The sequence below is a fragment of the Pagrus pagrus genome (genome assembly GCF_965226575.1).
Source record: "Pagrus pagrus genome assembly, chromosome: 1".
NCBI lineage: Eukaryota > Metazoa > Chordata > Actinopteri > Spariformes > Sparidae > Pagrus > Pagrus pagrus.
Window position 1 is genome coordinate 35268755 of NC_140185.1, and position 24120 is coordinate 35292874.

Sequence of the window (24120 nt, forward strand, 5' to 3'; positions counted from 1 at the left end):
ATTCAGATATCCAGATCATTTTTTGATCCTAGTTCCAGTGTTGGAAACGCTACTTTGAAAGCTTCACACTGAAAGAAGTTAAACTACAGCAAACCACCTACAGCTACTTATAAAAGAGTTTAACACAAAAGAGTCACATTCACACAGATGTGAAAGTGCACAATCTCAGCTTTAGTTTCATAACAATGGACATTGTGATGAAAAGACATGTTAAGATAAGATTTTAAAAACCATTCCTTTCTTTCTATGGCCCAAAACTGTTTGTAGTTTCAGTCATTGACTACCAAAAAAATGACCCCCCCCAAAAAAGAAAAATATTAATTGAACTCCTTGAATCACTGTGAAGATATGAATGTGTTTGAATCACTAACAAGCTACTGCAAAAATGTGGTTTAACTCAAGAGTTCAAGTTATAATCTTAACATTGTCTCTAAAATAATTATTGTCAGGTCAGAGATAAATAAATAGTAACCAAGAGAGAGACTGGTGCCACATCCTGTGGAAGCCATTTTCGCCAGTTAAAAGAAAAAAATAGTAAAACAAAGTTTGATGAAAGATATTTAAAATTGTAAGTGAAAATTATGAAAAAGAAATTGTAAAAAAAAAAAAAAGGTAAAAATTATTAAAATAAAAACTAAAAATTAGATAAAAAGTGAAAAATATTAAATAAGTGAAAACTATTGAATGAAAAGTAAAATTTCTGAAATAAAAAGTCATAATTATGAGATAAAAAAAATGAAATCATGAAATAGAAAGTTAAAAAAGATAAAAAGTTAAAATTCTGTCACTGACTGTTGACGCAGCAGATGAATGATCTTTGGTTTAGAACGAGACGTTCAACGATCTCAACAGTGTCGCACAAAAACCACAGCTCCACACAATCTATTGAGGTTTGTTTTTATTTACATAAATATTTCAGGCGGCTGGGGATCCGATGATGACACTAACAGACAGAACGTGGTGATGGAACAGAGGGACATTACTTCTTCTCTGGGGTCTCGCCAGCCTCCAGTTTGGGTGCAGCCTCTTTGGGCTCTCGGTAGGCGGGGAACACCTCCCAGGGCGTGTTCAGGTCGAACTTCCTGAACTCCTGCGACAGCTCAACAGGCTCCGCCACCACACGCTTCACCTCGTCATCATAACGCACCTGCAGAGGGAGTTTTCATGTTATAAATGTTTTCATTTATCAAAAGAAATTTCAGTGATTTCATGGTTAAGGCTGACACATTTCAAGGACGAAAAACAGGATAAGAGAAAAACAAAAATCTGTGAGAAGCCTCTCTGGTCGCGACATCCTGATAAAAATGATGAATTTTTAAAACTCTTACACAGTGTGCTCGGTAAATAAATGAATTTGTGTCTGAAATTAATAATTAATTCTTTCAAGGAAATCTATTCAGCTGCAGAGCGTATTCAGGACACAAATTATTCTCTCTCATTCTCTCTCCTCGCCTTGTGGGAACCATGAATTTATCAACATGAGCTGAATAAAAAAAATAAAAGAATGAATAAATAATATCCAGCAGAGTTTGAGCGTCTGGGCACAGCTTTCATCCTGTCTGTCTCACTGACATCCTGCCAATACTACTTCATTTATATTTGGAGGATGAACATGAATCACACACTGATGAATCTGAATAAAGCTGACGGCCACGCTGAGCGCACGTGTCGCTGGCACAACTCACCTCGACGTATCCTGAGAGGGGGAAGTCCTTCCTGAACGGGTGACCTTCGAAGCCGTAGTCTGTCAGAATACGCCTCAGGTCTGGGTGGTTGGCGAAGAACACACCATACATGTCCCATACCTGCAGAAACACACACACAGACTCAGTTCGTCTGCGTCACAATGAATGAATCTTGCAGGTTGGACGTGCAGCTTGTGACTCACCTCCCTCTCGTACCAGTTGGCAGCCTTATGCACCGTTTCGGCAGAGTCCACAGGTGTTAACTCATCTGTGTACGTCTTGATGCGCATACGAGTGTTGTAGCGTAGCGACAGCAGGTTGTACACAATCTGTAAACAAGCACACACACATCATCACTATAAATACATCCAGACACGGTCATTTAGATGATATCCCTCTCAGATTACCAGGAGGCCCTGCACAGGAATATTTCAATTATGACCATAAAGTGAGTGCGTGTGTTGGATTAAGACACATTTCCTGTTAATGGTGGATATAACATACACACAGGGTAGAAAAAAAAGAAAAATATTGCAACGTAAGTTTATCCCAGTGTCACACAGCCCTACTGTACAACTACCAACTCGATAAGAATTTTTCAGTACTTTCATTACCATCATCATTATCAATATATCACAAGCCAGTAGCTCATGAATGTGCCAGCACAAGATTGATGTGACACATCAGATAAACATCAGCCACTGTTGTCAGAGAATATCATCCTCTTTGGCAACAGGCTGATGCTGCCGCGGCTGGTTAAAAGGCAGTCTGATCAGTCTTGCGTGTCACCATTATGACATGTTTCTCAGTGTGTCAGCTACCTCAAAGCGGTTCTGTCGTGTTGGGATGTCGACGGCAGTCAGATCAATCATGTTCCTGAACTGAGCGTTGGTGTGGTCCCTCAGGAAGGTCAGCATAGGGATCACGCCGTCAGGATGGATCATCACCTCCAGCTCATTAAAACAGGTCACCTACACACACAAACACATTTTCAAGCCTTCTGCATGTGTCGTATCTTTAGTCTTTTTAACTGATGCCAGGAGAGACATTTAAGACCAGCTTAAAAAACAAACAAAAACGCTTTCTAATTCCAAAAGTACAGGTCTGCTCCACACTCAAATGTTCATGTTGTTTCATGTGTTGTAACCACACACACCTGCCAGCTTCTCTACAGTATCCATAGTTAACTGTAACGAGTCTGACACCAGCCTGCGATCTGCCTGTTTTCATCCCATATCCCGTAATAATTAACTCATCAGCTCTGATTTACTCTTTTTTCAATGCTGAATCAATGCTTGATTCAAATATTGGGCTACATGCTGCGACTTTAAAGGAGATATATTGTGCTCATTTTCGGGTCCATTCATTTTGGTATTCTACTAGAACAAGTTTACATGCTTTATACTCAAAAAACATCAGTTTTCTCAGACTGTTCAGTGCTGCAGCGCCGTCTGAAACACTCTGTTTTAGCTGCTGTCTCTTTAAGGCCCCCCCCCCCCCCCCCTAATACCCAGTCTGCTCCGATTGGTCAGCTCACACATGCCTGAGCCAAAACAATCAATCAATTCTTACGTGCCAAACTAGCCGCTGGACATAATTTATGTAAATGTGTGACTCTGTAATGTGTTGTGATGTCACAAAGTCACAGAATTAAAGTTGGGACTACTGATGTTTAACTTTCAAGATCTTTTACATGCACAACAACAAATAAAAAACACTGAAGGAAACAACAATAAACCATACTAAGCCTCCTTTAACACACTTTAAGTTGAGCGGAGAACGAGCTCAGAACTCTCTGAACTCTTACGAACACGTGAACTGACCTGGACCTGCTGGATGTATTTGGGCATCATCTCGGACACGTACTCCCCGAACGCTGCCAGCTGGTTGTGAGTGACGGCATCTTTGGGTCTGACGGTGGCTGCGTGAAGGACGGAGGAGACGAGAGGTTCATAAGGACTGAATAAAGTCATGATCGCTCTCAGTGACACACAGGTTTCATTTTTTCGTTGGTTGCAGTATGACACTGTTTATTGTATTTTTCTGTGTTAACCATTTCTTGTGAATATGTATTGTAGAAATCTATAAGCCAATCAGTCCAGCAGAGGATTGTGTTTGTGCCTCTGGTATTAGACGTAGCATTCATTTTTCGGGAAACAATAAAGCCTTGACAATCGGTCACAACGCTCTCCGATGTGTTGAATGTACTGAATGAAGTACTCTTCTGACTGGATCAAAAAACATACTCTGCCTGCTGCTCTATGAAGATTTCTAATCTGTTTTTCAAAATTCTGACTTAAGTTTCTTAATCCAAGTAAAATAAAACATGCCAGAAGTAACGTATCTCATTACTCGTTTTCTACAATCCAAGAAAAACAACTTGTTCTTGCACATGATAATAACAAATTTGGGGAAATAACATTAATATAGACAAATAAAACTGATAATACAACTCTTTCACTTTTCCTTCACGTCATACAAATCAAACAGCGAGACAGAATACAGAGTTTTTCCTATTTTACCACGATAGGCTTTGGTGCACCTTAAAATGACTTATCTAATGGTTGTAGTTCTTTCCTTGCAAATGTTATCATTAAGTTTTCAAAGTGATGATTATTAATTATCTTCTCTGGCTTTTCAAATCTTTTCTTAACTAATAATTTGATAATAACAATGGTTTAAAATTATGTCAAATTAAATTTTTTCCACTCTGAAAAAAAGTTTTCTTGAGGGAAGACCCACAAACCTCCCAACCTAATACGTGCACCTAACCACAAACACTAGAATATATACTTGTTTTAATTCAACTGTTGTTAAATGATATTCTGAGGATATATCCTTCAGAAAAACAGGCAATTATCTCTGTGACTTGATTATAATGATAGTTATAGTCAGATCCACCGACTATAGATTGAAACAGAGACAAGAAAAGCTACTGACCCACTGATCAAATACTAAATATCCAAAAGACATCAATTCAACATTTATGTGACATTCAAAATTAAAGTTTTTACAATGTTATTTTGGACATATTTTCTGTAACTTCAGTTACAGACGTCTAAGGAACTTCTTGTGGTGCAAAATTAAAGTTTTTATGAAGAATAAAAGCTACAGGGTGGATTCAAACCCAGAGCATTTACCTGCGTAGCCTGCATGCTGTATGCATCTTACTGGGTGAGCTATTTATCAGCTTTATTAAATATCATGTTTTGGTCATTTAACCTTGGATCATTAGCCTACCTGATGAAGCTTGGACCCTGTAAGGAGGTCATCTGGACATTAATAGTGAATGCTGAAGATTTGTCTTGAGAAGACGTCACAAAAACTGTAATCCTGGGTCTCCACTGGACGTCTGAATTGATGTCTTTGGGATGTTTTTGCTCAGGCCCTCTGTTTACACCCCGTTCATCAGACTCGTACTACAGACCTTATCCTGTCAGTTGAAACTGTGCTTTAACTTTCAATAACCTCAAGTAATCCAAGTGACTCGCTGTAAGCCATCTTGGCGTCATTAAGTTTTTAGGACAGCTGAGTCTTATGTGGTTTGAGAGAGAGATCAGTGGGTCAGCCATCCCCTTTTGACTGCAATCTTATATCTACAGTCTCCTGCAGCATCAGTAGTCACATCAGTGTGTACTCACGTTGGGTCTCAGTGTCGGAGCTCTGCAGCCTGGTCTGCTGCTGGAGGAGACACGAAGTCCTTGCAACTGTGGAAAAACAGCAGGAAGATGAGTTTAAACACACGAATGACACATGAGTGTACAGAGCTGAAGAGGAGCTGACGTACTGAGAGCAACACGCCAAGAATAACAAACAAATGCTCATCTACATCCGCTGACAACGCTGCTGTACGACTGTTTATTCTGCCTCCACAAACACATCTGTCACACAAACAACAGAAACAGTCCGTCGTGCCAAATCCGTGCAGGCTAACGCTGCGTTAGCATTAGCTAGCTCGAAGGTCAAACCTGAGACATTTGACGGTTGAAAACGAGACAGTGTCGTTTTCAGCGGCGAGCAAAGACACAGATCGTGAACTCAATCACTGAAGCAAACAGCGTGTACAAAAGTTAAACCAGTTTTTAGTCAACTCACTGTTGAAGCTCCTTCCAAGTCCTCCGCGGACAAACCGGACCAACGAGGCCGCCATGTTTGTTCTGCAGCGGTTCTTCTTCGGACGCAGAGACGCGGCTGGTGGCGGTCTGTCGCCCCCTGATGGGCCGGAGGAGAAGTGTCGTGTAATCCCGTTTAACCTGAAGTAACGCACAGAATCTGGGACGTTACCTGGTATAATTACCTGCAAAAGTACTTTTAATCCCCAATAAAGTACTTTACTCTACCCAAGTACAAGCTGGAGGTATTTTACTTGAGTATTTCCATGTTCTGCCTGCACCTCTACTTTACTACAGCTTGGCAGCAAATATTGTACTTTTTACTCCACTACATTTATTTCATAACTTTAGTTACTAGTTACTTTTGCAGTGATTCAGATAATCAGAAAAATGCTGAACATCAGGTCCAATAATGGTCGACCCGTAGTATTCAGTATGTATATGTAAATATACAGTTTGTATAGTTTACTTGTACTTTTGATACTTAAAGCTACTACAAAGAGTTTTAACTGGTAATGAAACAGTCTCACTTTAATGCTGATGCCTCTATTTTAACTACATAATAACAAGACAACAAGCACGAAGATTAACTATTTCTGTTTAGTGTTTCTGTCCGCGTGCAGCCTGGAAGAGTCTGTGTTTACATCTTCCCAGACAAAGTTACAGTGAGTAATATGTTAAAAAGAAGCAGGAGATCTTTCTTTTGATAATTTTATTTTGTTCATTATATTCATGTTTTCTTCATACGGACAAACAGACAAACAAAAACAAACGGGTAAAAAAAAAACGAGCCATACAAGCCATCTGCTTCCAAAACTTTTATTCATTCAGTTTCAAACATGAAAAAAATTCTCCTCAAAAACATTTTTTTCACTCAATTTCAGATTATCCAGGTAAAAGCATACCACCAGTTCTCAAGTCATAAACACAAGAGAGGAAAGTTTTTAGATCAGACAGATCAAAAAATCCTCATTTGGCCCTCAGGGCTCCTGTAGAAATCTGATAAACTGAAAGGAAATCTTACAATAATCACTTCATTGCTGTATAATGCAGAAAAATGTCCTCTTCTTGTTGTGTTATGCAACTGCAGTCCAAACACAACATGCACACAATGACTGGATTGAGTGGAGTGTTTTTATTTTTACTGTATTGTAATGATTGAAACAGGATGACGGGTCTGTTCAGGTATCTGAAACGTTTGTGAATGTTTTTATTCTGAGCCTCAGAAAGTTCTGATCTATTGTGAGTGAATTAGTAAAACTTGAGAGAATCGGATTTAAAAACACTGTTGGGAAAGCAGAAGAGGTGCGTCTTTAAACGAGGCTCTGAGTCCCGTCTTCCAGCTGCTGCGGTAACTTTGAGGTCCGACCTGTGGCACTGCTCCCTCAGCTGGACTGTCCACACACCTGCTGGTGGTATCTCTTCAGCATCTCCAGCTGAGCCGAGTGCACCAGGATGTGTGGCCGAACAGATGCCAGCTTCTGACAGGCTTCCTCTGGAGTCCAGCAGTGTAACTGTCAGCAGAAAGGTGAAATGTCAAAAGCAAAGTAATACTCACTTACTCACAGACAAGACCATTTTGAACACCTTACCCACAGTTATGCACTGACCCGAATGAGGTAGGCAGCAGCCAGCGTAGCGCTGCGGCAGCGTCCGGCCTTGCAGTGGACGTACACGCTGGTTCCCCGCTCTCGGTGCTGCAGGGCAAACTCCACGCCTCGGTGCAGGTTCTGTAGGCTGGGAACGCCGGTGAGGTCAACAGTGCTCAACCTCAGCTGCTCCACCCCTGCAGCCCGCCACTCCTGCCGCCAGCACCAAACACATCAAATCAACCTGTTGTTTGTTAATGACTGGAATATTTAAAGGAAGGACGCAACCTCACTTCTGCCAACACACTTAGAAATCCAGAACCTTGTGTTGAATCATGTTAACGAAGGGTTCATGGCTGAGGACTTGTTTCATGTTCTGCCCCGATGGATTGGTAAGCGTTAAACCGGTCCAAACTTCACCTGAAGATTATTTTCATTATCGATTAATCTGTCAATTATCTTGAAGATCAATGCATAAGAAATAGTGAGCTATGCCTGTTATAATTTCCTGGAGGCCATTGTACCGTCTTCAGACTGCGTGTCAACAGTCCACAAACCAAATACATTCAATTCAAAAGAAGAAACCAGCAAATCCTCACAGTTAAGAAGCTGGAACTGGCAAATATTTGGCATTTCAACTAGTTGCTGCAGTGATCAGCACTCAATCACTTTCCAGCTTTCTATTACACACACAAGAAGTTCACAACAGTCTGATTTAAACTCACCTCAGCAGAGTTGCAGAAGTATTTGGTCTCGTACATCTCATTCATGGTGATGACCCCTCGAACATTTTCTGTTTCCACCAGCTGCGACACAAGAGATGGACTCATCATCACACACGGATCAACACATTTGTCTGATGATGTCTGATGTCTGATGGTGACATGACCTTGGTACAGGAGCCACCAGTCAAACTTTTACTCTGCTGTAAAGTTCAGCTCTGACATGAGAGGGGATGACACAGAGACGCCGGTGCTCCGTGTTAGCTGCAGAGGCTAATGTCTGACCTGTTTCGTCATGGACCTGAACGGCAGCGCTCCGAGGATGACGGTCTCGTCCACTCGGTCGAACCACCGCCTCGATGACACCTTCTCCATGACAACATTGTAGGCTAACGTCGGGTAGAACAGCAGCCGAGCTAACGCTCCGGACATGGCTGAGCTAACGGTTCAGGAACAGAGCAACGTGACGACTAAACTTTCAAAGTCCGTCAGCTTTTCATTACTACACAGTGTTTTTCTGCTCGAGCTGACCTGTGAGCAGCATGTGTTCTCTCTTCTTCTGTCCTCCGGCTGCTTGTTCCGGTAAGAACACGGCTTCCGGCTCGAATCCTTCAAAGTAAAAGCTCTGAGCGCAGCAGCCACGCCCCTTCCGGTGGACAACACGTGATCTTTTTTTGTTTTTAAAACGTAAAAACAAGAAGTGTATCTCATGCAGCCAGTGTAGTTACATGATCCCAACATGATTTTGAATCAATTGATCACATGACCTGGAAGCTATTGAGCTAAGATGCTAATATTTACATATAAAAATCAGAATCACACACATCATGTTTGTCAGTTTAAAAGACAATTTTTTCAAGTAAATAAAGTCGCAGTTTGTCATAATTAAAGTAAAATATCATCTAGTTTTATATTAAACAGAAATCAAATCAGATTTATTTTATTTAAACACATCTGATGTTTTTATAAGGGTTAATTGGTCAAACTGCTAAAAACATTTAGTACAAACTTGTATGTACTGTATAGATATTGTAGCATGTGCAAATATTTAGATTACGCCGTGTTTGTTGATTCTTTATAATAAATTAATTAATGGTTATTATTTGATAACATAACATAAACTTTAGGCAAAAAAAACAGTCTGTGCTTTATGTGAAAAATGCATTTATTATATTTTGACAAGTTTTGCCAAATCAGTCATGATAGTTGACTGAATTCATGTGATTTAGCCAACAATTTAACAACTGGTATGCAGCACCAATTAATGATGTACTGTAACTAACAGTCTAAACGGCCTGTTCAAACAACTAACATTTTTGTCAAACAGTGCAGACTATAAGAACAGAAGATAGAGAAATATATACACAGGTACATGCATGTATAACAACAGAATTGGATGGAGCAGTGTGTGTGTGTGTGTAAAATTACACGATGTGCTGCAATATATTTTCTAAAAAAAGTGCAAAGTACTCGTAATACATTTGGCCTGTAAACCCGGATTGCATAGCATCAGAAAGCTAAACTGTCTTTCCTTTGTCTTTTAAAACAAATGTGCAGTACGACATGCAGACCACATTTATTACACCTCCATACCAAACTTTAGAGAGCCAAAGTAGTGTTAGTTTAAATAAGGATACAAGCTTTTTTTTTCCTCTTACAGAAGGTGATGAGCAAAGATCCAGCAGCGCTGAAGACAACATGCTCAGCAACTGACGACAGATTCCTTGTTCATCACAGACTTAACACTTAATATATTATTACCTTCATTTACATATAAAAGCAGAAAAGCAGTGACAGGTAGTGAGATCAGAGCTTCGTTGAAAGGACTACGATATGATAGCTGATGCAGTCACCATCAGGGTGAAGAGGTCAGAGGTTGGCGGTGGTAGAGTTCAGGATGTCGTGCTCGATCTTGGCGTTGGTGGCCTTGGACAGGTCTCGCTGTGGAAACAGAAGCAGCTGTTATGTTTGATTCCTCATATGTAATATTACAGTATGAGGAAAAGACGACACTTTGCAGCAAACAGGCACTTATAAAGTTTTGAAGCATAATGAAAAGACACACTCAAGGCTGTTAGTGTAAATCAGAGAGAAGACAACAGAGACGGACTCATAACGTTTCAAACTCTGACCCTTGAGATGAGCTTTCCACCGCAGGAATCCACCCTTTTGTTTTAACATCAGAAAGATTCATCAGGTTTTCGCATCAAGCTATTCTGTGAAGTGCCGTTTTGTCCCTGAACCTTAAAGCAACATTGTGCAACTTTTTTACCTCGACAGCTTCAAAATTATTTTGATGGTATAATCATGTAACAGGTGAATGGTGTCTCGATCACTTGTTTCTGCATTGTGTAACTTCAGTGGAAGGGTCGGATCACAGCGTTACATACATGGTGAAATAAATTAAAGTTTGTTTAAGTGTGGCACCACCAGACTGAAGAGCAGCTTCCTTCCTCAGGCTGAGACTCCTCAATTCATCCCTGAGAACTAAGCCTTTAAAAATTGTTTTAATTTTACCACCAGGATAATTCAGAACCTGGTGATGGGCATCAAAAATAACCAAATAGCCTGTCTTCTCTGTGATGGTCCTGTTTACGTAGGTCATATAGTGGCATCAGTATTAAACTGACAGCTTCACAACCACTTAAAAGTTTCCTCTAGAACATTTAAGTAAATGTAGCTGGAGAGCAAAATGACCTTTTCTCCCTTAAATAAAAAGAAAGCTGTCAGACGGATGTGTGAAAGAAACAGTGTCAGGTGTAGAAAGGGGTTTAGAAAGAAAGAGGTAGAAGCAGCAAACCTATCAGAGCTGTAAAGGGCAAAGAAGAGTCAGTGGTTGTGGCTGCATTCAGACTGACTTGAGCCCTGTGTGAAAAACCCTCTCGTTCATCTGAATTCAGAACCAGTCCGTCAGCAGTGTCCAGAGTTGTAAAATTGCATCTCAGTGTTCTGCTGTCTGAAAGGCCCTAAAATTCACAGATCTGTCACTCAAACTGGACTTTCTGCATCATATTTAATGTCTGACTGGTCCCCACCAGCACATCCATCTGCATGTTTTTTAACGCAGGGCTGATTTTGGTCTGAATGCCTGCTAACTGTGCACGTTCAAACAAAAACAGCTTGTTAAGTTGCTTTTTGAGGGTGATTTTACCTTTGATTAGAGGCATGCAGCAACTACAAGTAAAAGCTGATTAGTCAGATTTTATGATTTCAAACACACCTTGACTGAACAGATTCGGTGTTGACCAAGTCCTTCTACAATATAAATTTACATCATTAGCATTTGTACATCCTCTACAATACACTTCAATGCGTTACTGCACAGAAATGAGGAAACAGACGCAGAGAGAACAGATTAGAGACAAAGGTGTAAATTACCACAAACTCTGAATATGTGCTGGCAACAGAGGCTAGGCTGAAGTTTGGCTGTGGACTAGCACGGGTCACCAACGCACCCATCAGAGGGGACCCCTTCATCTGGGCCTCGTTCTCCTTGTTACAACCTTGTAGTCGTGGGTGGGGGGGTTTGTTGCCACCAACTGGCGTCCGTGCTGCCGGACCCTGGAGGACACACCGCAGGAGAGAATCACATCAGACTAGTGGGTCAAAGTATTCACTTTAACAGCCCAATACAACATCAGCTGTTGGATGGATAAAGAAATAAATGGCAGTAGGACAGAACACCCCACCTCACTCAGTGAGTAAGGCACAAGAAATAACATGCTGTATTTACTAGTTCACATTCAGCAGACAGAACAGTTTCTGTACAAATCTGAAGTGGCAGAAAACATTTTGACTGAGTTCATGTTCACCCTAAAGCACCTAAATGTATTCACAGGAGGGTCGAGGGAGAGGAAGGTCGCGCATAAGTCAGCATCCACTCCTGGAGCTCAGAGCTGGGGTTATGTTGGGGTCAGCTGCCAAACCCGACAAGAAAACCATTGACACCACAGTGACCCACTATCACCTCTTGTGGTACAAAGTGGTATTTTACGAGAGAAGAGTGGCTGGGGCTAGCTGGTTAGCATGCTAACTTCAGTAGACATCTTTGCAACACAGTACACAGACGTCTTTGACATTATTTCATAATTTCCATACATTCTGTTGATAATGTTAGTTAATTTCTGTACGTATTGAACAGAAATTCTGTCCATCTTAAATTATTCCACCATTAAGATATTGTCAAAAAGTCGTTAGACAAAGTTGGCTGTGAAATTTTAACTGTGCAGGTGTTCCTCCCGTTACTCTTTGACTAGGTTTACTGTGTGTTTATTTTGTGTAAACCAACCTTGTTTGCTGAGAGCGGTGGGCGGGGCACAGGAGAGCGACAGACTGTTCCACCGAAGGCAGAGCGCATGGTGCTGTTAGAGGTGGCACTAGAAATGCTGGAAGTAGCGTTACACTGAGGAGAGAGAGGGAGAAGGTTAGTGCTGACAGAGCCAGAGGACGGAAGAAAATTATAGTAAACAAAGAATCTATACCAAAACTATAAAAGTGAGCCATAAACTGGGTTTACCATCTTTCGTGATTTATTTGGTGTAGCAGAGCCGAGGAACCTGCGTTTGGTCGGGGTTCTGACTGCTGTTCCATACAGCATGTCCTCCTCGGTCTGTTTGCTCTTCTTCAGTTGCTGTTCGTAAAGAGAAATGTGTCAACACATTTTCTAATACAACATGCAGATGAGGACTATATTAAAACAAGGCAGCTCTTTTACCCTTTCTTGTTTCTCCTTCTCTTTCTCTATCCGGTGCAGCTCCCACTGATCCTCCACATACTGCAGGAACTTCTGGCTGTTTATGAGAAACTCACGACCCTGTTCAGCTTCCCAAGCATCAATCTGGGCTTTTAATTTCTTTTCAAGCTTAAAAAACAAACACACATGACGTGACGTGAGGTGTTATGGCTGAGTAAAAAGTTATTTTCAGTTTAGAAAGTATCAGGTGGCCTTTGTGTCTTACCTTTGGCAGACTTTTATGCAGCTCAGACCTCTGTTTCTCCTCTTTGAGGAGATTCCCTCCTCTGTTAGTGAACCTTGTGGGATCTGTGGCTTTTTTCTGTGAATGAGACAGAAGACAGAGACAGATTACAATATGAAATAATTCTTTCCAACATAGTGTAACCAGATAAAATAAATAAATGCAGGGGTATAATCATATAGTTTGGGTTTTTAAAAAGGTGAGCTCATCTGAATTAGGGATGCACGATATACATCCATCGTATCCGAAACATTATTTATCGGCAGCTGGATCTTTGTTGCTACTTTGGTTGTTGTTTCCTTCCCCTGTCAGACTCACCTCCAGCTCCAGGAAGCGTGTCCAGCTCTCTTCCCACTGGTGAACTCCATCAAAGAGCTCTCTGTGGTCCTCATAGTGCTGCTTCAAGCGCTGGATCTCAGCATCATGCAGGCTCAACAGGTCTTCAGTAAAATCCTCTAAAAATAGTCAGTGAGAGTCTTTAGCACTTTTCTAAACTGTAATATATATTTCTGTTCTGAAAACTAAAACTTCAAACACAGTGAACCCACCGCTAAAATATGGAGTAAAGTCCTGCCGCTGGTCGATGCTGTAGAAACACTTCTCCCAGAACACAGCGATCTCGGAGCGGATGGCGTCAGTGACATTGTGGATGTTTAGCAGTTTGAGCTCCTCCAGACGCTGAACTTCTGCTTGTAACTGAGGAGGAAAAATCAAGCGTCATGTGAACAGTAATACAACAGCAACAGCACTGACAGTCTTAACTGGCCGTGAATGACAGAAAAAAACAAAAAGGGGCACACGGGATGCTTGAATCTTCTTACCGCGTTCAAGTTCCTCTTCCTGGATGTGACCATGTGTTCGTTGAAGGCCTCTCTCTCCTCCTGAGGCACCTGCAGTCTGTCCCACAGCTGCTGGATCTTCTCTCTGTGACTCTCACACATCGCCTCATTCTCCGTCTTACGTTCCTCCAGCTGCAGGAGCAACAGGACATAAAGTTGCATCAGTTCATGTTCTCTTAAGGCTCAATTCAGGTGAAAAAAGAGCTGGATCACTTCTTATACACATCTAACTGTTGCATAACAAACATCAAACATCAGCCAGTCAACTTTCATCGCCTGGTTTTAATTTGAGGGGAAAAAAGTCAGTCCAACCTGACAAATAAGCAGTTTGAGTGATGTAATATTTTCTCTGGAAAGGCAGAAAGTGTCCTCATCCTCACAGATGACGTCCTTCTCAAAGCTGGTCTCAGGGATTTGGTCCAGCTCGTCCATGTACAAGATGATCTGCTTTTTGAGCTCCATGAACTCAGCACGCCGCTTCACCTGGAAACATGAAAGCAGCACATCGTTTGACGTGTAAATCATGTAATATTGCAGCAGCTTGTTATATAGAGCCGCTTTAAAACTTGCAATGTGATGACAAATTTCACTCTGCGGCCTGTAATATAGTAAATAACTGCAGGTATCAGGTTTTAAAAAATAATTTCCAGATTTCCTACAGTAATGTATCAATCAAAAGATTAATTAATTGCCAGTATCGACCAGGCTCTAATGATATTAAAGCCATTTCATGAGATTTTTCATGAGCTCCCACCTTCTCTGAGTTCTGGTTATTGATGTGCTCACGGAAGTTCTCCAGTTGTTCTGGTGTGGGGACAGAGTCCGGAGCGATGCCGTAAGGCATGGAGCACAGGATGTCGCACAGGTCCTGGTCCTGCTCCAGCAGAGCCTTCAGCTGCTCCATCCGACTAGTCTTCTCCTTCATCAGAGCCTCCACCTGAGTGCGGATGTTCTTCTCTTGCTGGAGCATGGTGATGCCAGTCTCCTCCTGAACAGAGGAGAGAGCCACAAACTCGCTTTACAAGATGATTCTCAAAGCAATCATTTAAATCTGTAAAACAGTTTATCATAAACCAACTAATAACTACAATTACTTCAAGACAACACAGGTTAGAAATCTTTTAAGAACAGAATTAATACACAGTGATATCTGCAGGTTAATATTGTGAATTATCAGGGGGGAAAAAATAAGAATATTCTTATGAAATCCAAAGTTATCATTGTCACGTTGCCGGCGCTGTTAAAAAACATGTTGCGTGTGTAACACTTAAGTTGTGACAGGTGTTGTTACCTCAAACACAGGCAGCTGGAGCTCCAGGTAGAGTTTCTCCATTTCCGCCCTGCATGTCTGAATGCTGCTTAGGAGCCTCTTTCTCAGAGATTCCTCCTCTTTGACCATCATATCCAACAAGCTCTGGTGGATAAATACAATAAAATAAATCAGCATTGTGCAGACGGTTTCATGTAGATATTCAAGTTCTTACTAATATCCAGTCTGATTGTCACTTCGGCCAATAAGGACACAGATATTTTTGATTTCTTTCCAATATATCTAGTTATCTGTAGCTAAGAATATCTATAGCCGAGCATAGACCAACTCTGCGTCAGCTGATACTCCAGAAGAAATTGCAGTACAGCAGTGAAACACAGATGTTTGAGGTCATCTAGAAACTTGCCATTACAGATATTTTTTTTTACACTTAAGAGTCCCAGTTTTTCATTACCAGATGTTTTAGACTCTCGAATATCAACATCAGCCTAGTATCAGTTTCAGTCACAATCTAGTGAATGTGAATAGCTGTAACTCAAAACTAAAAACCCCTCTTTGTTGACTAATCAACAGATGTCTCTTAGTAACGTGTAGTTTCACTCATGATTGTGTTGCTCTGGTAAAAAACCCCTCCTCCTCCTCCTCCTCCTCCTCCTCCTCTAATGAGTCGAAACCTGTTTAGAGGCTAGTGATCAGGTGCTGAGCTAATCAAACAGCATGTCTACTCAGGAGGTTTCACCACAAGTATACAGCTTTTTCATTTGATATCAGATGGCTCACCCTGATGTGGTTCTTGACAACATTACACCTCTGTAGTCTCTGGTCCTCCGGGATCCCGATTTCCTCCCAGATGTCCTTCAGATGGCACAGCGCTTTATTCAGGCACGACACCGCCTCTGCTGCCAGCACCTCGCTACAGGGACGTGACAGCCAGTGACAGGCACGGTCAACTCGTTTATCAAATAAATAAAGTCACCGACATTAAAACCGAAGTAAACACGCACATAAATCACCCGTCTGACAGAGCTAACCGACGCTAGCGTTAGTTTAGCTAACGTTAGCTAGCTATAGCAACTTTGATCAACAGTTACCTACGAGCTATCGCATCGATTTTACAACATACAAAGGTATTTTACAAACTGACTACAACACGAAAATGTTTTATTCTTACCTCTTTCTCATCATTAAGTTCCAGACTCTGTTGCGATTATCGTTGAACGGTTTAAAACAGTCACAGCTTGTCAGAGACGAGCGGAGCGTCGCCTCTCTACCTGCTCTCAGTTCAGTCCGTTTGTACACAGTTCAAAATACGCGTACAGCGGCGTCCTGCTCGCTGATTGGCTCCTATCAGAGGGTGCGCGTGTTGTGTCAAACCTGCGCCAGCCGCCTGGAGCTAGAGCCGTTGATCGTGGAGAGGGAACCGCCTATCACCGAGCACCTCATGAATAAAACAAACACTACTAGAGTTTCTCTCTGATTGGCTCCTATCAGAGGGTGCGCGTGTTGTGTCAAACCTGCGCCAGCCGCCCGGAGCTTGAGCCGTTGATCGTGAAGAGGGAACCGCCTATCACCGAGCACCTCATGAATAAAACAAACACTACTACACTTTCACTGAGGGTGTGGTGATGTAGCTAAGCAGCAGTCTTCAACAATGACGCTGTTGTTCATTTATAGACTTTGGAGAATTCACGGCAGTTTAAGACCCAAAATAAAGTCAATGACACGAGCAACACACGTGTTAAAAACAATTTATTCACTTTATACATGTTTTGCAGTTCTTTCGTTGTCAGACACCATTAGTGAACATTCTCCACCTGTAATGCCGGAGGGGTGCGGGAGGGGGACAGTGGCCAGTGTCTGCAGGAATGTCTCAGTTTCTGTCCATTGTGTCTTCAGGCTTCATACCTGGTTGCCCAGCAAAGCCTCGAGGAGTCTTGAGCTGTTTGTAATCGCAGTTGTAACCACGATGAATTTATAACCTGGAAAAAAAGAAAGTAGTCATTTTTATAAGAACTGTTTTTTAAGATACTTTCAGGACTTTTTGCACAAAGCAACAAGTGTATTTCTCCACAAAGCTTCTTTATGGGTCTAGTTTAAATAGTTTCCAAGAAGTTTATTGAAGTTTATTAGTTTAAGTTTATATATATATATATATATATATATATATATATATATATATATACACGTGTATATGAATGTTTCCAGACTAAAATATATACAAGTCATAACTTAATCACACTCTTCATATTCTGAATGTGATGTGATGACTTGTTTTCCCACTGAGCAGAAACATCCCAATCACATCACTTCAATGTCAACTGTAGGAAAATGTAATTACTTCCTGTGGATATCAGGTGATATACAGGAATTATTGCATTACTGTAAAGAGTACTCTGTATGAATATCAATTTTGAAAGTGGAAGTGCAAGAATACAACACCCATCATACCATCGGAGCCAATATCTTTAACACTACTAATATTTGAAAAAAAATCTCAAAATTTGTAACCTGATAAGGAGCATACTGAAAACAATGAGGGGCCTCTGTTTGTTGGATTAACAGTCAGGACAGCAGAAGTGAAACTAAACTCCTAACGACAGAATAGAAGGAAGGAAGACCATGTGGAGGGGGGGGCAAGTATTGTCATGTAACGTCAGCCTTCAGGCCTCGCTCACCTCTCTCTCTACCGAGGAAACGTAGTGCTGAGATCTCAGAGAAGGTGCAGCCACCGAGGAACATGACGACGATGATGCGCTGAGCGTCGTTCTTCCCTCTTGAATCAGCGCCGTTGCTGCCTGTTGAGAGACAAAACCTTCATTATTCGTCAGTTCCTAACATTCAGAAGGGGCTTTACTAGTTCTGTTTAAACATCAGGAAATCAGGTTTTAACAGGTTTGTTGTGTCCTGTACATGCGGTTTAAGAAATCAGACGGCTACACAAAGCCAACAGTGAACGTGAACACTTACTGAGCTTCAAACATTCATTTAATGTTCAACATTATATCAATATCTCCTCGTGATCGAACCTGAAACAGCGAACTCATGCCCATTTAGCAGCCTGGTGACTTCTTCAAGCCCCGTCCAACCGTCTCGCTCCAACACCTGCAGATGAGCACATGAGGAAGAGACATTAAAACACGGTCTGTCTTTGATTTTCTACATGAAGAACCAGACAGAGTCAGATCCTGTGGAATAAACGGTTTACTCACCTGCTCGATGAGTCTGCAGCTCAGAGGGACGTAGGCACCGCTGAAGATGTAAGCCATGTCTCGTGGGACACGCAGGTCATACTCTTCATCTGACTTTGGCACCTTTACACAAAATATGATAACATGTAAAAAGCATTTTCAGTGTGGTAAGGAAAAAACAAATCATTGATCATATTCAGTGAAGATGCTGATTATTCACCAGGTTGAGTTTTCTGCTCAGGGCTCTGAAATGGCTCTTCTTCGCAAGAGACGAGAAGGCGTCAGTCAGCTTTCCTGGAAAAATAACAAAGAATTAAAATCAGTCAGAAAAATCAGGACAGCTTGATGTGGTTTTGAAATCTGTCTCCGAACGTTCATTAAATAATTATTCAGATTTGTATGTATGGAGAGAAACAGGTAAAATGTAAAATGAAGCCAGTTTCACCTGCAGTTTTGTCGTTGACCAGTTTGCCCACTTTGCTCTCCATCACAGTCAGTGTTTCCCCCGGCTGCTGCTCCACCAGCAGCCCCAGCTGCCTCAGGTTGGCAAATGTGAGCAGGTGGTCCACTCCATAGCTCTGATGAGGTCAAGCAGAGAAAAAACGTCAGATATTACACCAGTGGCTCCTGAACTGAGGTCCAGGTGTAGAGGATGAGATTGGCAATGCCTATGCCTCGATCCTGCCCAGCGCTCCAGTCAAGCTGCTCCTCCTGAACTGCAGCATTGAATAATGTCCAGAACTTATTATGATGCTGCTAGTTTTGCAACGTGACGTTACCAAGAAATATGATATTTCTGGAGTTTTAAAATGCTGCGCTGTGTCTTATTTCAATTTGTGGCTTCCACGAACATGACAGTTAGTTTGGGAAACACTGACAGCAGTTAGAAATCTTCTCAGGCGTGTTAAATCTCACCTGTAGATACTGAGCTTTTAATGACCGGTAATCTTTTGGCAGGAGTCCTGTGAAGAAAAGACAATCACATAGTTGGTAAAACAGCATTTTACACTTCATTATGAGTCAATTATGTGAAGACAACTCACCGTTTTCCGTGATAGACAGAAGACAAAGCATCCTCAGACTTTCTATCATTGAGACCTTGAAAAAGGAAAATGAATGAATACATTTCCAGCATGTTGTTGTTGTTCCTGCACCTGTTCCTACTGAGGCTGGGTCGAAGCAAACGCACCTGTCTGTTGATGTGCTCCTCTATGAAAGAAATGGATTCACGCATTTCAAATCCTTCGAGTAAAGCTGGAACAGATAAATCAAGATTTGTATCAATAACACCAACAAATACAACGTCTACTGTACGGAGGGAGGTTTTTATTCTTACAGTGTTCAGTCTTTAACAGCTCCTGAAAATCCTGCTTTGTTTTCTTCTTCATAATCGATTCACTGGCCCCGATGTCTGAAAGAGAACGAGCTCTTCAGCTATTCAGGTTCGAAAATGTTAAAATTCAGTCCGACACACAGTGAACTGCTGCAACACTCACGCAGGCTAAGAAGCCGATGTTCCTGTTTCAACCCTTTCAGCTCCTCGGACACGAACGTCTTCATCTGCTTTATGTCCATCCCCCGACGCTTCTGGAGGATCAATAAAGGAAGAAGTGTTAGCTCGGTCAGTGCCGTTAGTTACAAGTGTCTGCTGAGGGTTATTTACATTTACTCACATCGTATGCAGTCTGGAGGTTCCTGGCTTTCTGACTGAGGAAGCCGAAGACGTTGGAGAAGTGCTCGTTTCTGATTTCGTTGAAGACCTGTGAGACAGACGTTTAACTTTAAAAATCATGATGATCTGCAGCGGACGCTCACCTCTCACATCAGCGCTGACCTACCTTATCCTGAGAGTTCAGCATGACTTTTATACTTTTGTCTGAGGAGGTAACTTCAGGTCCGAACTCCACACATCCTGCAGGACAGATACTGTGATGAGACAACACGTCGACGAAGAAGCATTTACAGAAAAGATGAATTACTAGAAATTGTTTAACAGAGTCCCTTTAATCATTGACAGGGTTCCCGCATCTTCTGAAACATCAAATTCAAGGATTTTTCAAGGATTTTCCAGGCCTAATTCCTTCAAAATCCTCTTACAAACGCAGGCTAGCAGAGTGAACCAGTAATGTCTGTCCTACTTCTCAACACATGAAAAGTTATGTTTTTTACTGACAGAAACACAGACCGCAGCTGCTCTGATACTCACCACATTTGATCCTAAATATATCATCCACAAGTCCTTCATAGACGACCTGTGAGCACAGAGGAGTGACAAAGTCCACATCTGCAAAGACAGTGACAGTGTTAGAGGACAGAGCTCAGCATGTCGTCCACTGAGAGAACAACACACGGCTGCTTCTCACCTCTGTCAATGAGAAAAACCTTTCCTATCTCAGCTTGACGAGTTCTTTGTTCTCCTTCTTCGACCTGCTCCCTCCACGACTCGTACGCCATCTGGTACCAGACAGACGGACACAATTTAACAGCAGTTTAATCCTCCATCACGAGCACAAACATTATCTTAGGTAAAGCAGAAACAGGAAATCTGAGAGTTAAACCAGTCAACATGATAGTTTGTGTGATCGTGCAGCACCTTGGAACATCGTCCAATCCCGTAGATCTTTGAGAACGGGCCGTAGAGGGAGTGAAGGAGGTGCAGAGCACTGCCGGCTGTCCTGACCCACCGCTGGTCCCCCGCCTGGGAGATGTGGGATGAAAAAAAGATTACTGATGCACCTGTGCAGGTACTTGGGTCCTACAATTAATTTTTGCTATTCATTGGTTCAAATTGCCATCAGGAAAGAATGAATGAATGAATGATGGAATTAATTATCAAACTGCATCGTTCTGATGTTTCTGTGCTAAATGAATCACGTGGAAAATAATGACTGACTCACAGTTACAGTCGCAAGCTGGAACCAATTAATTTGATGTAAATTTTGCTTAAAACAAACGCTGAATCATTTCCAGCTGGATCTCAGACCGTGTGCTCGTCATTTACCAGGAAGTTGTCTCTGAAGAACTCCGGCAGCTCCAGACTGATGATGTCATCGTCAAGTGGAAGAAGGTAGAAAGCCCACTCGTCAGTGGTCACGTCTGTGGGAGGGCAGAGTTCAACACTTCCTTTCAGCAACACTCATCATTGCTACTAAAATATACAGTGAAGAAGAAGAGGGAGGCTTATTTACCACCATAGATGCCCTGCTCCTCCAGCACCGCCTCACACGCATAGAACTGGATGATACGGGATGGTCAGCGGGTCAATATCAACAACTTGATCCAAAACAAATCAAAGAGAGTCTGCACACACAGCAGCAGGGTGGGAAATACCTTCTGAGGGGTGAAGATGATCTTGTATCTTCTAAACTTTCCTGCTGCCTTGTCTGCATTGGCCACATCTGGAACAAGGAGGAAATTGACAATGACAATTTATTTTGCTTTACACTTTTCATTGTCTGTAAATATTATTTCTTTCTGTCAGTCCACTATACTTTTCATTTATTTTTTGAATTTCATTTTCTATTATTCTTGTCTGTTCTTCTTTACATATTCAACATAAATATTTCAGTCAATGTTTTTAAGGAAAAGAGATCCTTATTCTGCACCTTTCTACAAGCTCTGCAGTTGTATTATTTTTAATTTATAAAAATTATCCATCTACATAAAAATGTTATCGATATGACCTTTAACTCTACTTACCACATATCCATTTCACAGTTTGTATTCTTGGCCGGATCAGAAAACAGAGCCTGAAAGAGAGAAATGCCACATTGTCATATTGTGTGTGTGTGTGTGTGTGTGTGTGTGTGTGTGTGTGTGTGTGTGTCTGTGTGTGTGTGTGTGTGTGTGTCTGTGTGTGTGTGTGTGTGTAAGATGGTGTCAGGAGTACAGAGGGTGCAGGGCTCACTGATCTGAAGTGCTGCTAATAGGTTTATATTCCACTTTGTAGAGTTTGTCAACTTCATGTTGCTGTAATAAAAAAAAGGGGGAGACAAAGTGTTTGAAAACGATTCTGCAGTTTTTCTCAGGAGTTTCTAGTCTCAAGAGTCAGAACAGAGGGGTAATAACTGATGAGTTTCACCTTTAGTGTTGAGACGTTAGCGATACGATCCAGCGGACTCATCAAGTCCGCCTCAATAAAGAGGTCTTTCTTCCCTGGGAGCTGTTTGACAAAGAGAGAGAGTTAGAAGAGGACTCGGAGGATATGCTCAACAGCAAACACACAATATTCTACACAAACTTGGAGCTTGCAGATGAAAATGATGTGTTGGAATCATTTGATACTGTAACAGTGTTATTTTGTCAGTGTTGTGTTTTTCTTATTGGCAACAAATCACCTTTCATCATATGCATTAGTCGGTCTCTCCATACTGTCTGACTTCCTCACTCTGTTTGTGGCAAGAAAGTGTGACGCAAACTTGAGTAAATAAAGCATTTGTTGGGGACTTCGTCGTCTGGTGAGTGTTCGTGGAAGCAGGATGGTGTATGTAGGACTGAGTTACATGGTTTTATACATCATATACATTTGCTTTTCTTCTTCTTCTTTCCTTTTTCACTGTTTGTAGTAGCTGTCTGTGTTATTGATAGTTTTCATACCTGTATTACAGTGTTGTATTATGCGTTTTATTCCTAACCAGGGACAACGACTGGAAATTAGCCTTGGCTAGAAGGCCCATATATACTGTATATTACACATTGCATTATTACTCTAATCATTTACTATCTACAGTGTAGTTACATTGTATTACATGGCACATATCTTTACATCTCTATTTCCATTAGTATTATAGTTTTATGTACATATTTGTTTACAGCTATTTGTATATTTTAGTACTTTTTAAATGTTCTTCTTATTTACTCTTGTCGTATTATCTTTCTCTATTCAAATCCTGTTTATTATTATTATTATTATTACTATTATTTTTGTTTTGAGCTTTTTGTGATTGGTCGATAATAAGAAAAATACAGAACATCAATCCCGACATCTGTGACATCACAGATGGGGTGTGGTCACACACTACCAGCAGTCTAATTCAGTGACTGTCCTTTATTCATCTGTGTCAGTAATGATAGCTGGTATTTGTGCATCCAATGAGTGTCCTATAATAAAAACTCTAACATATGCGAATTATATAAGTCAGTCATTTTACTGGCGGTGTGTCAGCAGCAGGAGCCAGGTGGCAGCCAGCCAAGCCAAATTAAGCAGAGACATATATCATGACTGGGTCCCACCTGTTCCAGCAGGTAGATAAGCTGATCTCTGGCCAGCCTCTTGAGCAGAGAGAAGTCAGGGAGCTCCGGGCAATCTCTCCTGGCACTGTGAGCCATACTGGGCACCGACGGAGACCGGACAGTAATCACTCATCCACTGCACACAGAAAAATAAAATAATAAAACGTAACTGCTCCAGAAATGGACTTTGTACTGACAGAGAGGCTGCAACCATCAGAAACACACAGGAGAGACAAGAATCTGTGCTGTGGTTAACCTACTAGCTAGGTTAGCTTGTTGGCTAAAAACACATCCTTCACGTCAGACGAATTTTCAAAATAAAGCCTGGCGTCAAAGTGCTGACACTGAACTGAAAATAACGTCCTCAAAATCATCAACAAATGACCAAAATGTCAGCAGGAAATATCCGTCAAAACATCAGCAAAATGCATTTAGCTGATTAGAAACTACCTGCTTCCTTCCGTAGCTAAACAAAGCGGAATTAATCACATCAGCTGTTTCTCCCCG

At 41.5% G+C, this 24120-nt stretch overlaps 4 protein-coding genes across 6 annotated transcripts; all 4 read right to left on the reverse strand.

Moving 5' to 3' along the window:
* Nucleotides 1–891: 891 nt before the first annotated feature.
* Nucleotides 892–5890, reverse strand: ndufs3 (NADH:ubiquinone oxidoreductase core subunit S3). The gene is made up of 7 exons (XM_084348265.1): nt 5781–5890; nt 5327–5392; nt 3509–3606; nt 2507–2656; nt 1889–2014; nt 1686–1805; nt 892–1147 (listed from the first exon to the last, which is right to left on the reverse strand). Exons 1-7 carry the CDS (start codon nt 5833–5835, stop codon nt 980–982), a joined length of 783 nt encoding a protein of 260 aa, XP_084204391.1. The 5' UTR covers nt 5836–5890; the 3' UTR covers nt 892–979.
* A 1023-nt stretch (nt 5891–6913) lies between these two features.
* ptpmt1 (protein tyrosine phosphatase mitochondrial 1) lies at nt 6914–8688 on the reverse strand. Its single transcript, XM_084348636.1, has 4 exons — nt 8394–8688; nt 8112–8192; nt 7408–7599; nt 6914–7311 (listed from the first exon to the last, which is right to left on the reverse strand). The coding sequence occupies exons 1-4, from the start codon at nt 8538–8540 to the stop codon at nt 7183–7185; spliced, it is 549 nt and encodes a 182-aa protein (XP_084204762.1). The 5' UTR covers nt 8541–8688; the 3' UTR covers nt 6914–7182.
* Nucleotides 8689–9255: 567 nt separating this feature from the next.
* Nucleotides 9256–16499, reverse strand: prc1b (protein regulator of cytokinesis 1b). Of its 2 annotated transcripts, none has more exons than XM_084383271.1 (14): nt 16365–16499; nt 15974–16106; nt 15215–15337; nt 14678–14911; nt 14236–14406; nt 13906–14055; nt 13633–13780; nt 13403–13539; nt 13067–13162; nt 12823–12969; nt 12625–12738; nt 12397–12510; nt 11564–11669; nt 9256–10049 (listed from the first exon to the last, which is right to left on the reverse strand). In XM_084383271.1, exons 1-14 carry the CDS (start codon nt 16376–16378, stop codon nt 9964–9966), a joined length of 1773 nt encoding a protein of 590 aa, XP_084239397.1. In that variant the 5' UTR covers nt 16379–16499; the 3' UTR covers nt 9256–9963. The 2 variants fall into 2 exon arrangements, with proteins under 2 accessions (XP_084239397.1, XP_084239396.1); XM_084383270.1 differs by having other exon boundaries at nt 11487–11669.
* A 426-nt stretch (nt 16500–16925) lies between these two features.
* On the reverse strand, nt 16926–24120 carry vps33b (VPS33B late endosome and lysosome associated). 2 transcript variants are annotated; one of them, XM_084381177.1, is made up of 24 exons: nt 24064–24120; nt 23614–23749; nt 22463–22543; nt 22289–22350; nt 22081–22130; nt 21712–21779; nt 21570–21615; nt 21383–21477; nt 20975–21079; nt 20745–20835; nt 20588–20665; nt 20220–20293; nt 20055–20141; nt 19878–19968; nt 19718–19792; nt 19571–19635; nt 19425–19479; nt 19297–19343; nt 18827–18959; nt 18602–18675; nt 18403–18504; nt 18220–18295; nt 17869–17988; nt 16926–17172 (listed from the first exon to the last, which is right to left on the reverse strand). In XM_084381177.1, exons 2-24 carry the CDS (start codon nt 23707–23709, stop codon nt 17093–17095), a joined length of 1851 nt encoding a protein of 616 aa, XP_084237303.1. In that variant the 5' UTR covers nt 23710–23749; nt 24064–24120; the 3' UTR covers nt 16926–17092. The 2 variants fall into 2 exon arrangements, with proteins under 2 accessions (XP_084237303.1, XP_084237302.1); XM_084381176.1 differs by lacking the exon at nt 24064–24120 and adding an exon at nt 23874–24057.